Here is a 14514-nt window from a genome sequence, read left to right as displayed (position 1 = left end):
GAAACGAAGGAACCCACCCAAAGCTCAGCATCCCAAACCAGGAGGTGGATTTCTGTTGTAACCAGTAGTGGTTTTGGCCACAGATTTTACATGTATCCATTGTAAGACAAAAAAAACCCAACTCCAAGTTGTCATAAAAAAAGATACAGATGTGTTGCCATCTCGTGCTGTTGTTTTGGGCAGATCATGTGTGAGGAAGTGGTATGTCTCTTTTTTTATTATTATTATTGAAATGTTTTTGCATTTTTTTTTCCTCCAAGTGTGCGTGCGTGTTTTATTTTGCTTAACTTAAGTCTCATGGGTTTTACTTTTTGGGCAAAGGGCATCTGCTGGACTGAGTAACGTTCTCAAGGTTAAACCGATTTCCCCAAGGTGTGTCTCTTTTTTTTTAATGCTTAAATCTGTATATTAATTGTTTTAGGAATTAATTTAGACATATAGGCTGCCGTTTGTGACAGCAGTATATTCTGAAATGTCTCATAGATCTATATTTTTGAATAAAGAGGGTGTCGTTGAATAGTGGTGGTTTTACTCATTTTTATTTGCAGTGCAGGTGCTGCTCGGATGCACTGTGGGTTTTACTTCTGTGTTGTTCCCCTCTGTATTTGAAGCTAGGGGCTGCTGAGCTGTCCTTACGGCCGAGGTTGAAGACGTGACCATTATTTTGACAAACCCAAATTGTGATCTGCATTTTCTAACAGTAAGACTCCGAATCGATGCACGGCTTTCTCAGTTCACTGCTGCAGCAGAAATAAAGTGCATTCCTCAGAACTGAGCTCTGACGTGGTGAGCACAAGGCATGGAGGTCTGGCTTCCTAACTCATGAACTAATTCAGGTTGTACAGGGGACAAGTAAATAATTAGGTTTTGAAACAAACAGAAACCAAACCTGGAAGCTGGGAAACTGACTTCCCTGTGCAAGCATTGGGCTGCTGCTCCTGCAGGGTTTTGATGCTGCATAATCAAAGCCTTTCTGCTTTAGAGGAGGAGGATCTTCACATCTTCTTGTGTATTAATTCTCTTAGAGGTTTTGGGGGGAGCTTGTGGGTTCTTCACTCCAATTAACTGCTATTCAGTAGTCTCTTTGGGCAAACTTGGTAATTGTTTCGTGTGCCTTGGAGAGTGTCAGTAAAGCTGCTTACAATTTTAGCAATTTACAAATCTTTCATTAAGGAGGCTATATTTAGTCTGCTTTTGTAATTGACTTGCAGGAAGTTTGATCTGCAGCTCCCTGTGAGAAGAAGGGAGTCTGAAACGATTCCTTCCAGTGGAAAGCAGCCTTTGTATGGTGTTGGTAGGAACTAGAGAGGTTTCGGTGACCTGAGATGTGGCTGAGTACTGGATGTCCTTTCTTGCCTTTGAGATTTTTTTCTATTTTTATATATTTTTTTTTTCTGCAGAGCTGAAACAAATTCCTCCAAGCTATTTTGCAGCTCCCTATGCAGTTAACTACTTCAGTGCATTGTGGTGTATTCCCTTCAGTCTTCCTGCTCACCAGGTATTTGTGTAATGAACTGACGTCGGCTTACACATCTGTAGGGAGTGAGAGCTGGGTTCTGGTTAACTACTGCTGAGGTCTGTAAGATGACAGGTTATAATTAGGGTGGAGAAGCAAGGCTGGTGTAGCTGGCCCCCACAAACCAGTCTGGGGAAAGAGCATAAAGGAAGCTGCTCAGCTCTGGGCTTGTCTGCAATGTAGCTGGAGCAGCACCTTAGCTCTCAGGATATGAAGGATAACATGAAATAGAGGTGGGGGGGAAAAAAAGGAACTGTCAGAAGAAATAGGAGTTATATCTTAATGGCAAATCTTTACCCTTGTGGGTGAAAGGGTTGTAAATCTTGTCATGAGCAGTGGTATGGGGTAAATCCCCTATGTGTGTAGTGCCAAAAGGAAGGTGGGTACTGCTGCCAAGTGTCCACAGTGGGAAAATGATGAAGGCAGGCTGTTCTTAGGAAACTTCAGGACAAACAAATGCCCTAAATACTTCTCAAGTTTGGTATGTGTCAACAGGTTTTATACCTTGGGCAACTTATTTTGTAGGTCAGAGCCTGTCCAGAGCTGTAGCTTTGGAAGAAGTCGGGTCAGAGGTGGCTTAGCATTCAGAGCTGTGCAGAACAAAGCAAACCAACAAAATACAAATCTCATTAAAAAAGAATAAATATATATATGTATATATTCGAGTCATCACATACATAGCTGCTGTGATGGTCTGGTGAGAGGGGTGAGATAAGGAAATTCTGCTTGTCTTTAGGGGAGTGCCAGAGGAATCAGCTGCTTCTTTCCCATCTGAACTTTGCTATCATTTGCAAGTTTGGAATCCACCAGATTTCCTGGGGCTAGCTGTGTTCTGGAGACGTTTGGATAAGCAAGTAAGAAAAGTGAGCTATGCCCAGAAGAACAGGGAAGCTGGAGAGCTTGGAGGTTCCGTTTTACCATGCTGTGAAGGTAAAGGAATTTGCATTAGCACGGTATGCATTACCTTTGTATCGCCTTAGTAAGTAAATTCTTGTCTGAGTAGCCAAGTGAAATGTAGTCATTTCTTTACAGGGAAGAAGGATACAAATGTTCCTCTTAAAATGTGGCAAGTAAAGAGCCTCAAATTCCAAGCACTGCGTTCCAGGAAATACCAGCAGTGGTTTCACAAGCGGGCTGTGGTTGGATGGTGGTGGGAGGGCTGGGCTGGGGAGGCTCGGGCTGAGCAGCCCCAGGGTTGGAGTGCAGCAGTGTGAGCTGTGCACACCTGCAGGCTGAGCTCTGTGGGTCGCTGGATCCTGGTGGGGGTGGGCTGTGGTCCTCCTGCAGGGGGGGGCAGTGCAGGGCTGGCTGCTCTCAGTGCTGTGCTGGTTCTGTCACTGGCACCCTCTTGCTGCAGATCAGTGCAGCTTTTGCTGCATTTGTTGAAGCTCCTGTTCTAGGGAGGTGATGGGATGTCTGCTGTGACAGCACAGCAGGTGATGGTCATCTGCCCCACTGCAGCAGTCACAAATGGGTTGTAAGATGCTTTGAGTGCTGTCCAGGAAACTGAGGGTAAAGGGTGTGCTAGGACCACTGTGTTGCATTGTCACTTGTGTCTGTGTTGGCTTTTTCTCTTGCCTGCACCATGGGTGAATGTGAAAATCCACCCGTGCTCATCAGGGAGGGCTTTGGTGAGACCTGACAATCCCTCAGAACTCTCAGCAGCACTCTGATTTATGGGAGGTTTTTCCTTGTCTCGGTCCATCAATAAAGCCAAGCTAGAGGTCCTTGGGACTGAAATGAGCTCACAGCTGATTCTTGGCCAGTCAGCATCTCAGCAAGCTGTGGTGTATTAATAACCACTCCTCCACGTGTGAATGGTCTCACTTAGCTTTGGCACTTGGGCTAATGCTGCATTAAGAATTCTCCTGGGCAGCGGGTGCTGTCTGTGTTGATATATCTATAACACTGCTTGCAGAGCAGCCATGGAGGAGGAGGAGGGCCATGGCTGTGCCCATAGTGTAGTGCTGTGCTTAGGGACTGCTGGATCAGCTGGGAAGCATATAGGGCAAAACCCACAGCGTGGAGTTGCTTGGACTGTGCAGGGGGTTGCAGGGTGGCTGGGGATAAAGCAGGAGAAACTGGACCCAGGAAGAGCCCAGCTCCAGAGACAGACCATAACTGCAGCGTTTGGTGCCTGCCATGCAGGCTTTGTTCCTTGTCAAAGCAGCCCTGCTCTGCTGTGCTTTGGATGGATGGCAGTGACCTTCAGAAAGAGCTGTGCTAATGTTTATTTTATCAGGACCCAGCTTCGAACCAGAGGAGCTGCTGGTTATTTTTAAACCAGGCATTGAGCAGCTTGAAGCCTGGCTCAGCAGAGCTGCGTGTAACAAATGCTCTTTAAAGTATGGCTGTGCATCATCTCTGGCTCTGAGCAATGCTCCTGCCAAGGGTGAGCAGTGCTGGGCTTATCCCTCTTAACCCTCTGGGGCACTTTTGGGGCCGTGCTTTGGAGTGGCCATCCCTGAGGTTTGGTGCTGCTGGTGTGTGGGGCTGACTCGTGCTCCCCTGTCTGCAGGGGGTGGGCACAAACCCCATCCTATTGCCCCTAGAGCCGTGGTCCCTATGTTGTAGGGTGGGCACTCTTCATCTTTGCCCCATGGATTCAGTGCTGCATGGAGGGTGAGAAGCCAGGAGGAGAGGGGGGAGGGAGGGGAAGCGAGGCCCTGCTGGGCCCCTCTGGGGGAAAGGATGCTCAGGAGCCAGGCATGGCTTTATAAGTGAAAAATAGAGGTTTTATTCAGTGCTTGCATAGTTAATTCCCGTCAAGGCAACGTCCCATTCCTCACCACACCATCTCTGTGGTGACAGGAACAGTTATTATAGCAAATAACCTGCTTTACCTATGCAGCAGGGGTCTAGGCAGTATGTATTTATAGAGCTATAAATAGATTTATGCTATATGTGTATATAGCATATAAACAGCTTTGTGCTCACAGTATACAATCTTTTCTCTACCAAATGGCATTCAGAGCATTTTAACTGGCAGGCTGAGTGCTGCTGCTGCGCGATCGGTGCGGGAGAAGATTGTCTTTCTATTGTTTGCGTTATGAAATGTGCTCTGCGTCCCAGGGGCGTGTTTAGAGCTGCAGAAATGAGTGAGGCTTCTGCTGGGCTGCTGCAGGAGGGCCCCAAGCTGGGGCTGTATCCACCTCCGTGGGGAGGGAGAGGAGGAGAAGGGATGGCTCAGCCCCGGCTGCACAGGGAGTAGTACCATGGTTGTCACTGTCCCCTGGCCCTGGCAGCATCTGCTGCCACCCACCCCCTGGGGATGGCAGTGATGGAGAGGGGCTGCGGTGGCAGTGGGCCCTCGGTGTGGGTCAGGCTAAGGTTTACAGTTGTTTGTCTGCAGCATTGCCCAGGGCTGGAGCAGTGTGGGGGCTCAGGGAGGCCCTCACTTGGGCAGGGGTGCGATGATGACGTTGCGGTAGCCCTTCACCCCGCTCAGCTTGTCGCTCTCAAAGTCCACCATCAGCTTGCGTAGCCCGGCCTGGCGTGGCACGAACTCCATCCGGAACTTGGCCTCTCCCTGCGGCTCCACGGGGTCCTCACTGTAGGGAGGGGAGGGGTCAAGTGTGTGGGGCCCCCCAGGGCCTCCTTCCCCCTGTGCCATGGCACCTCCAGGTCCCATGTGGCACAGCTGAGCCCTGGGACCAGCTCAGCCCCACTCCCACCTTGTCCTTGTGGGGCTGCTATGGGCCCCAGGACCCCCCCAGCCCCTTCCCCTCTGCCCAGCTGTGGCTCTTACAGCTCCTCGATCCTCTGCCCCTCAGTGAGGCCGGAGCCCTCCACCACGAACATGCAGTTGTTCAGCGGTTCAGCCAGCGGGTTCACCAGCGTGATCTCTGCCACCAGCTTTCGCCCCTGCATGGGCTCCCCTAAAATCTGTAAGCAGAGATGGAGGGTTGGACCTCAGCACCATGCCAGGACTGAGCTCCTATGGATGGGGGAGCATCTGAGCCCTTGCTCACCCTGATCTTGATCTCTGGGTTCTGGATGTAGATATCCCTGATGGCCACCACGCTGTCACCGCTCTCGTACTCGGTCAGCAGAGCCACCACCTTGATCATGTTGTCCTGGGTCAGGTTGGGCCCGTACTGCTCATAGAGGATGCGCAAGGGCACCCTCTGCACTGCAGGCAGAGCAGAGCAGGGTCAGTGCCACTCCTGAGCCAACACAGGGTTGGGTCAGAGGAGCTGCAGGAGGGTCTGACAGCATGCAGGAGCCTGCAGGTCCAAAGCAGCATCTCCTTCCCTGGGCTGCACGGGGAGTGAATGTTTGCTCGCTGTATCCCAGCGTGCAGCTGCTGATTGCATTTGTTATGGGCCCCTGTAGGGAGAGCAAAGCTTGGCTGGTGTTAAAAGTTAGCTTGTTCCAGTGTATCAGCTGTACAGCATTTCCAAACCCTGAAGGTTCTGTAGGAAGATGATGTAAATCATGAGCGGTGTTTAATTACCAGGCAGCGATGCTAATTTGTAACAACAGCAGAGCAGGGTTCAGCGGTGTGCTGGGCTCAGGCCAGGACAGCTCTGGCTCAAATAATATGCAGACAGGAGGTTGTGTCCTCTGCAGAGGGGATGCTGAGCACGTCAGCACTGCTAGGCACAGCCCGAGCTCAATGCTGCTTTTCCCACCAGCTGAAGGCTGTGGGAGCTGCTGGGAAAATCCCATGCAGCCCTTTGGGATGTGCTCATCCGCCTGCTGTGTCCGCACAGAGCTTCCACCCTGCTCCAAGTGCAGCATTCTTTATCCTTTTGTTAAAGATTAAAAAGCCACAGTGGTATATCAGTGTGGACAGAACGCTGAGGAGGCACTGCTTGCTGCAGGGTGGGTCAGAGCTGCAGCTGGTGGGGGCTGTCTGGGTGCTGGGAAAGCAGGGGCAGCTCAGGGCTGCTGCTCTGGGTTAAAGCAGGGCTTTCATGCTGCCTTTGTGCCACGAGATTAAACAGAAGTGCTGCATTCTGCCAGCCAGGAGCGCTGAGCCGGTGACCCGTGGGTGCTGGGTGCTTGCTGGGTGCCTTGCAGTGCATTCTGCTCACCCCACAGCACCCTGCCCTGGGCCCAGGCCAACATCTGCACGGATATTATTGCTGCTCAAGCCATTGTGCACGCAGTGCGCGCGGTCAGTGGCTGCAGGAAGGATTTCCTCTTTGGGAAGCTGCCAGCACGAGCTGGGCCTTGGTGCTGGGGCGGCTGCTAGCACTGCAGCAGGGCCCCCCTCACCCCCTCCCCACATCACCTTACCCATGCGGGGCTGGATGGTGAAGTTCAGCAGGTCCTTGGAGCCGCACTGCGGGCCCACGGAGCCGTTGTAGCTGGCGGTGCGGGCGCACAGCCTCAGCCTGCAGTTGCGCTCCGTGTCCGTGTCGTTGCTGATGATGGCGAAGACATCGAAGTCGCAGCCGTTGTTGGCGCCCTCGGACAGCTTGATCCGCATGTGCAGCCCCTCGTCCTGCTCGCCCAGCGAGCTCTTCTCGTGCTCTGCCTTGGAGAACACCTCTCGCTCCTTCTCGGACCCTGCGGGGCGGGAAGAGCTCTGGTCAGCGGCGTTTCCCCCTCCTCGGTGCCGACCCCGCGCTCCCTCTGCGGCCGCCATACCCTCGGGGTACTTATAGGTGTGGGTGATGTCCTCACGGCTGTCCCTGCCCACGCTCTTGGTGCTGATGTTCTTCCCCACCACTGAGGAGTGGGTGCTCTTCCTCTGCTCGCCGTCGCTCTGTACGATCCAGTACACCACATCGGCATTGACCTCCGCGAAGACGAAGGGGCTGTCGTACTGCACCTGCAGCTCCCCCTCCTTGATGGCCTTGACAGGGGCCGGCCCGCAGCAGTAAACCCCTGCAGGGAGCGGGGCCACTGCTATTGCCACCGTGGGGGCCACAGGGGCACCCCATCTGAGGGCAGGGCGTGGGGGGACGCGGCCGTGCCACACCTTCACTCTTCTCCTGGGGCGTGGGGTCCAGTGCTTGCCACCCATCGTATCCAGGCGCCAGGTCGGGCCGGGCCATCCAGCACTCCACCCAGCAGTGGAAGTTCCTGCAAGGGGAGCGTGGTGCTGAGCAGCTCCTGCCCCGTCCCACCGTGCCGGGGATGCCGTGGTGTCAGCACTCACCAGATCATGTCCTTGGAGCGCCGCTCCTCCACGCCCGCCTCGCTCAGGTAGCGGTCGATCACCAGGTTGCCATTGGTGTCGTGGGCAGAGTTGTAGTTGGTGACCACCCGGCAGGGGACGCCCAGGCAGCGCATGACTGCGGGGGGCAGGGCAGTGTTGGGGTGTGCACTGGGGGACTCCCAGCAGTGCCTCGGGGGGTGGTAACGGGGTGGGACACTGCTGGCTTTGGTGGCACAGGGGGGAACGGGCACGAGAGAGACTGGGAGTGATTTGGGGGGAGTGTGGAGGTGGAGTGCCACAGCCTGCGTTGCATCTCAGTGCTGTCCTGCTGTGTGCAGGCACCCGGGGAGCAGCAGTTGTAATGTTCCAGAGGAGGGCTGTCAGCTCCTCTGATTCGCAGGAAATCTGCTTTAGCTCTCAGCTATTTCTCCCCCCTCTCCAGAATCCCAGAGATGTGAAATATACAACGGCGTGCACGCTTGCAGCCCAGGCAGCGTTGCAGCGTGCCCACGTGTCTGTGCATTTAGCAGGGCACGGCCTTGGATTTCCCTTCTCTTTTGCCCCAAACTGACAGTCGTGATGGCACTGAAATTATTTTGATCTCAGTGGATTCATTGCTTCGCTGCAAACTTGACCTTAACGCCGCTTTCCTTCTCCTGAGCCACAAATTCAGCCCCTCCCTCCCGGCCGGGGCTGTCCTTGGCACAGCACAGAGCTAATTGCAAAGCCAGAGCGGCTCTTTATCATTTTTTCCTCTCCGTTTCCTGACAAATTGAAATAACAGAGAGCTTAATTGCTCGGCGGCCGAGGTGAGCCGACCACGGCCCTCCCTGCAGTGCATGTGGGGTGGCAGGTGGCTGTGGGGGGGGGGAATATGGGGGGCCGTGCTCACCGGTGCACGCCACGGCAGCGAAGACCCAGCACTGGCCGTACTTGACAGGCTGGCAGCCCAACCTCCTCCACCTCTTGAGGATGTCCACGCTGCCAATCCACGCCATCGGGCTCATCCCGTCCTCGTAGTGATTGTCCCAGCGCCCCAGCAGCACCCCGTGGTCCTCGTCGTTGCAGTTGACCTGTGGGGGTGACACGAGGAGATGGCACTGAGGAGATGCTCCTCGTGTTGCCACCGTCGTTAGGCAGCCAGAGCCGCTCTGGGGTGCGTGCAGCCACAGTGCAGGAGAGGCACGAGCTGCGCGTGGCTGCGGTGTAAGGATGCACGCGGCTGTGATGTGGGAGCGTGCTGGTGCTGGTGCCCTGCGGGTGCTGCACAGGGTGGGTGTGCACTGGCACAGCACTCACCATGGCGCTCACCACCCTGCCGATGTACACAGGGTCGTTGCGACGGGAGCAGTCCAGGTTCTGGTCCCGCAGGAATTTGGGGTTGATGTCCAGCATCTCGAGGCAGATAGCCAAGATCTCATCTTCAAACTGTGTGTGAGAGAGGGAGAGGGGAGAAAACACGGGTGAGGCGTTGCAGGGTGGGGGTGGGGGCAGCACACTTTGTCCCGTTTGTGCTGCTGTGATAAGGAGCTGCATCCTGCTGCCGGGACAGCTGGCAGGCATGGAGGGAAAAGAAATCTCCAGGGGAAAACCACCTATTTCTCCACCGGCAGATGGGTGTGGGAGGGTGGTTCTGACAGCTACAGCCCCGCACGTGGCCCCAGAGGGAGCTGTGGGATGTGGCTGCACCCCTCCAGGCCCCAGGGCTCCCACTCAGCACTGGGTGCTGCAGCCCAGCTCACGGTGCTGTGTTATCAGCACAGCTGGTGCAGCCCTGGGGAGCTGCTATCAAGGGCCAGCTCTCTGCTGGCACCGATTAGAAGCGTGCAGCCCTGAGCTCCCCATGTGCTCCCAGGTTTTGAAGGCAGCTCAGCAATGGGGTTCTCATCTGTTTGCTCTGTGCTGTGCTCACCTGCCCAAAGTTCCAGGGTGTGGAGGTGATGTAGTCCCGGGAGCCCATGTAGATGAGCCCCTGCTGGGACAGCACGTACTCACGGCGCTCCTCCTCTTCCCGCAGGTACACTGCATCCTCTGTGGGGAGAGGAAGGGATGGGGACACAGGGATGGGGCACTGGGGGCTGGGGCTGCTCCTGCATGAAAGGCTGGTCAAGAATTTCCACCCAGTTTGACCTGAGCTGATGGGAAAGCATCAGTGGGCCCCCACTTCCTCTTTTTGTTCAGTCCTGACTTCTCTTTCACTTTCCCTCCCTTTGTTTTACACTGTGGGTATTTTTCCCCAGGATTGGGAAGCTCTGTGGCTGAGGAGCAAATGATGGGAACTGGGAGTGCTGGCGGACGTCGGGGCCCACGCAGGGGTCACTGCTGGGAACGCCCCCCCCTTACTGGAAACGCTTTCAGGAACAAATCCCATATGTCTGTGGCATCAGCCCTGGGTGAGCAAAGCTTCCTCACAGCCCTTATCTCCAGAGCCAGCACAAAGCATTGGGATTCAGGAAATTGGTCCCTCATCCAAGGTCAGCACAGGGCAGTGCGGGGCTGCTCCTGGGGCAGGAGAAGGATGTGAGCAGATGAGGACTGTGGCTGCCAATTGCCAGCTGTAATTAACCCCCAGCAGGTCTGTGTGCTGCCTCCTGCATCGCTGCATCCCTGGGAGCTCCCTGGGGCCTCTCCCCAGCTGTGAGCTGCTGCTACAGCCATCGGGTGCTGAGTGCCCACATGAGGAGCTGCATCCTGAGCAGAGGAAGGGGTTTCTAGCCTGCTGCAGGGAGCCATAGAGAGGGGAAAGAGCCCTGGGACCTCCCTGGTGTCAGGAAGGTGAGAGCCTCACCTGGGTGCCAGGCGTTGAAGAGCAGAAAGAAGTCCCCAAGGTGGAAGCTGGAGCCCTGGTACTCGGTGGAGGCCTCCAGCGTCAGGCGGTAGCGGCCCACGCGGGCAGTGGAGGGGGAGCAGAGCGAGACACAGAGCTCTGCCCCGTCCTGCTGCTGCACCACTGCACTCCAGGTCCCCTCCTCGGGGCAGTCAGTCAATGTGAAGTGCGACCTGGTGCCCGACGTCTCGATGGGGCAGGGCCCTGTGAGCAAGGGGACATCAGCTTTCCCCAGCACCAGGGCTCTGGTGCAGGGCTGTGCAGTGCATGGTATCCCCATGCCTGCCAGGGCAGGGGGGAGGGGGGACAGAAGCCACCTGCTGGGAACCAGGAGCGGGGCCGGGCAGAAAAACCACACAAATCCCATCTGGGCTTAGAGGCTTTGGGATGGGGGCAGGGGGCCATTCCCATCCGGTTTTGTTTCTGAGAGACCTGCACACAGCCCAGGGGTGAGGCTTTGATGAGCTTCCCCCCCCCCCCATCACCATGCAGCTGGGTCACCGTGCGGGCACGCAGCCCTCGGCACAGAGCCCGGAGCCCTCAGCACGGGGCTGCTCTCAGCAGGAGCTTTGCTGCGTGCACACAGCCCACGGTGAGCCATGAGCTCAGCGGCCGCAGCGCTCGAGCCGAGAACAGAGCGATCCGTGCCTCCCCCCTGAGCCGTGGGGCCCCGCAGCCAAACCCGAGCCACCCGTGCATGGCTGGCTCCACGCGCTGCTCCTGGGAGCACGGATACCGGCCCCGGCCCAGCCCTGGTTGCCGGTGCTGATGGGGTTGGCTGGTGGCCATCGTGGCCTGGAGCAGCTGCACGGCGGTCCCCCGCCAGCCCACGCCCGCAGCGAGGGCGGCACGCCAGTGAGCCACCAAGAATACTCATGAACTCATGAGAGTGACACAGTTTCTCCTCTCTGCCCTTTCGGGGAGGCCAGGCTGAGCTATCCCTGTCCTTCTGGCAGCACTGGGCTCTGCCTCCACCCCCTCCCCCTGCAGAACCTGCTGTCCCGCTGCAGCATCCCGGGGGCCTGGGCAGGGCTCTGCAAATCCATCAGCTCTAAAAATACGGGTGCTATTTTTGCATGATCCCCCTCTGTCCTGCAGGAGGTGGCACGCATCCCCAGGCAGTTTTGTTTTCCCCAGAGGATGATTCTGGCAGTTCCAGGGTCCAGCTCCTGGTGAGGGTGCTGGTCTGTGCTGTGCCAGCAGAGCTGTGCCTCGGCTGGAGCCAGAGCTCCTTGGCCCATTTTGTGCAAGCGCGGTGGCTGGAAGCCAGCCTGCAGCCTCCCACCCTTTGCACCCAGGGGCCCCGGTAGCGTGCTGCTCAGTGTCGTGCAGGGAACGTGTGCAGTGTCACCTCGAGGAGGAGCTCAGCTTCCCAGGAAACCTTGCCCTGCGTGAGTCCTGGTGCAGTTTCACTCTGAGTTCTGGCCTGATTGACTCAGCAGGATATGGCATCCTTAAAATAACTTGCCCCAGACGGAGTTTCCTCTCTGTTTGCCTGCAGCTGCATGCTCCCTGTGAGTGCATGGATGGCGGGGGCACCCTGAGCTCAGCTGTGGGGTGGGAGCTGCAGCACTCACCCGTCTCCACATCGAAGGCAAGTTTGTCCACCCCCTCCTCGTAGCCCCGGCCCGCGAAGTGCAGGGTGATGGTGAAGGGCTGCCCACGCCGCACCACCAGCTGCTGGCAGCCCATCTCCGCCGTCCGGTGCTCGCGGCCATTGTGCTCACACTGCAGGTCACACGTCTCCAGCACCAGCTCTGCAAGAAGCACTGTGTGAGGCTCTGCCCCAGCAGTGTCTCCCAGGGATTTCCCAGCCCTGAGCAGTGGATGTGCCCTGAGCATCACCCCCCACTCCAGATTTCTCCTTAACCCCACCCTGGGTATTTCTGGGGCCTCACAGTCCCCCGTGCAGCAGGCAGCCCTGTGCAGCCACTGTGCCCAGCACCCCCAGGGCACGGCCGTGCTCTGCATCTTGCTGCACCCAGCATCAGAGTAAAGCCCAGCGCTCATTCTCGCTTTCTGGGAGGATCTGTGCCAGTTTGCTGTCTACGTCCCCTCCAAAGCCCTGTGCTGGGGAACTTGGCTGAGCGCTGGGAATGCCAGAGATGTTTCTGTGCCTCAGCTGCGGGCCATTCTCCTGCGCTGTGACTGCTGAGAAATGGGACAGAAACGCAGTGACAGAGGCAGCGATTGGTTCCCAGGCTGCGGCCACGCCGTGACAGCGCTGCACTGTGTGCTGGGAGCAGGGAGCGCTGACATCGCTCAGCATCACTCGGGGCCGGTGACCCCTGAACGCTGTGCCGGCAGACAGAGCGGAGCTGCCAGAGTAAACGAGAGCATTTAACGCTGGAGAGCACACAGCAAGCTCAGCAGCAGCCGGGGCCGTGGGGTGGCTGGGGCCGTGCTGGCCTCGCTCAGCTCTCTCCGGCTGTGCCTTTCTGCAGGCGGGGCTCCGTGCTACCCCAGCACGCACACCGTGTGAGCAGCGACCTCAGTGACACCGTGCTGGAGGAGGAGCCGCATTCGGGACGCTGCAAACGAGCGTGCAGGACCGCAGCTGCCCCTCGTCCCGGCTCGTCCCCGCAGGTTTAAGCCCAGAGCGGAGCTTTGCACAGAGGCAGCAGCTCTCCCCCGGCCGTCAGCGCTCAGAAGGCGGTGGGACGGCTCCCGGGGACTCCGGGACAGGTGCGGGCTGCCCGCGCCCCGCACGAGGCTCCCAAAAACCCTCCGGAGGAGGGCTCCGTCGGGTCCGTCCGGCACAGCAGCTCCGCGGGAGGACCGCCTCCTCCAACCGGGCCGAGGTGCGGGCACACGGCCCCGGTCCCGCAGCGCCCCGCGGAGCCCCGTGCGTGGCACGGCTCCCGCTCCGTCCCGCACGACAGCGGCCGAGGACGGTCCCGCTGCCGCCCTTCGCGTTCACGATCGCAGCTCGCGGGGTCGGAACCGGGGCGGGGCCGGAGCCCCACGGTCGCGGCGTGCCCTTACCTTCGGCCATGGTCCCGTCCGGTCCCGGTGCCGGTGCCGCCGCCTCCCGCTGCCTTTATAACGCGGCCGCAGCGCCCTCCCCCGGGGCCGGGGCCGGGGGGGAACGAAAACAAAGTTTCCAGGAAACCGAGTGGGTTTGGTCCCACCTATTTTAAACAACCGAGGGAAAAAAAAATAATAATCCCAACCCACGGGAGTGGAGGGGGCTCGGCCACGCCGGACCCGCACCTGCCGCCCCACCCCCGGAGCTGTCCCTTCTCTCAGCCCCAGCGCTTTCCTGGAAGGGGCGAGGCGGGAGGGGAGAGGGGCTGCGCAGCCCCCACCGCGGTGCCAGGAGCTCCGGAATGTTTTCTCCTTATAAAGTTTTCCTCCCCCGTCCCTTATCTCCATACGCGGCCATTCCCAGCCGCCTCGGAGCCGCCGCAGCCGCCCCCTTCCCGTAACCACGGCTCGGGTCGATGCCAGAGGGAAAATCTGCCGGAGGGTTCCTAGAGTGCACCCGCAGCCCCACAGCGCCCGGCCCGCTCCCTGCCAGCAGCACTGCAGCCCTCCCCGTGCCCCCACCCCATCAGAACCCACAGCCAAGACCCCAACCCTATCAGCACGGTGGAGACCCCGACCCCATCTGAGACCCCGCTCTGCTCTGCATCACACTGCTGGTTCTGCATCAGAGACAGAGGTGGGAGGGGATCCGAGCGAGCGCACCCCGCTCTCTCAGGGGTAACTCGAAGCCTCCCTGCATCTCTCTCCATCACCTGTGTGCACACTGCGGCTGTGATGGTGGCAGCAGTGGGAAGGAACCCGCTCCCTCCCAATGGTCCCCTCAGTGCCGGCCCCATGGGCATCACAGGGCTGGATCTTCCCATGGATGTGGGGCAGCAGCGCCTGCAGGGGCTGCCAGCTCCCAGGGACTGGATCCCCTCTCCCCGCTACAGGGATGTAGGCACTGGGGCCCTTCATGGCAGCAGGGTTTTGCCTGTCCCGAGCTGACCCCGCTCCCAGCCCCACTTCAGTGTGCCGGAGCCTCTGCCACCAGCAGTGACATGTGACAGTGCAGTGCCAGTGCACCCGGGC

At 57.9% G+C, this 14514-nt stretch overlaps 1 protein-coding gene across 1 annotated transcript; it reads right to left on the bottom strand.

The window, feature by feature from the left end:
* Window positions 1–4225: 4225 nt before the first annotated feature.
* TGM2 (transglutaminase 2) lies at window positions 4226–13628 on the bottom strand. The gene is made up of 13 exons (XM_065754527.1): window positions 13441–13628; window positions 12033–12212; window positions 10417–10659; window positions 9541–9659; window positions 8928–9056; window positions 8521–8701; window positions 7629–7764; window positions 7449–7552; window positions 7115–7354; window positions 6761–7033; window positions 5488–5648; window positions 5265–5401; window positions 4226–5067 (listed from the first exon to the last, which is right to left on the bottom strand). Exons 1-13 carry the CDS (start codon window positions 13448–13450, stop codon window positions 4911–4913), a joined length of 2070 nt encoding a protein of 689 aa, XP_065610599.1. The 5' UTR covers window positions 13451–13628; the 3' UTR covers window positions 4226–4910.
* Between the last annotated feature and the right edge of the window lie 886 nt (window positions 13629–14514).

The sequence above is a fragment of the Cyrtonyx montezumae genome, unplaced genomic scaffold (genome assembly GCF_038088225.1).
Source record: "Cyrtonyx montezumae isolate F1298 unplaced genomic scaffold, pur_monq_1.0 scaffold_9, whole genome shotgun sequence".
NCBI classification, from domain to species: Eukaryota; Metazoa; Chordata; class Aves; order Galliformes; family Odontophoridae; genus Cyrtonyx; species Cyrtonyx montezumae.
This window is presented reverse-complemented; position numbering and strand designations above follow the sequence as displayed.

Bases quoted from the DNA above. Each gene is read 5' to 3' on its own strand.
- TGM2 (XM_065754527.1), bottom strand. The intron at 9,057-9,540 runs GTGAGCACAGCA...TCTCACACACAG, and splicing joins CACCCTGGAACTTTGGGCAG to TTTGAAGATGAGATCTTGGC. The intron at 5,402-5,487 runs GTGAGCAAGGGC...CTCTGCTTACAG, and splicing joins ACCCAGAGATCAAGATCAGG to ATTTTAGGGGAGCCCATGCA.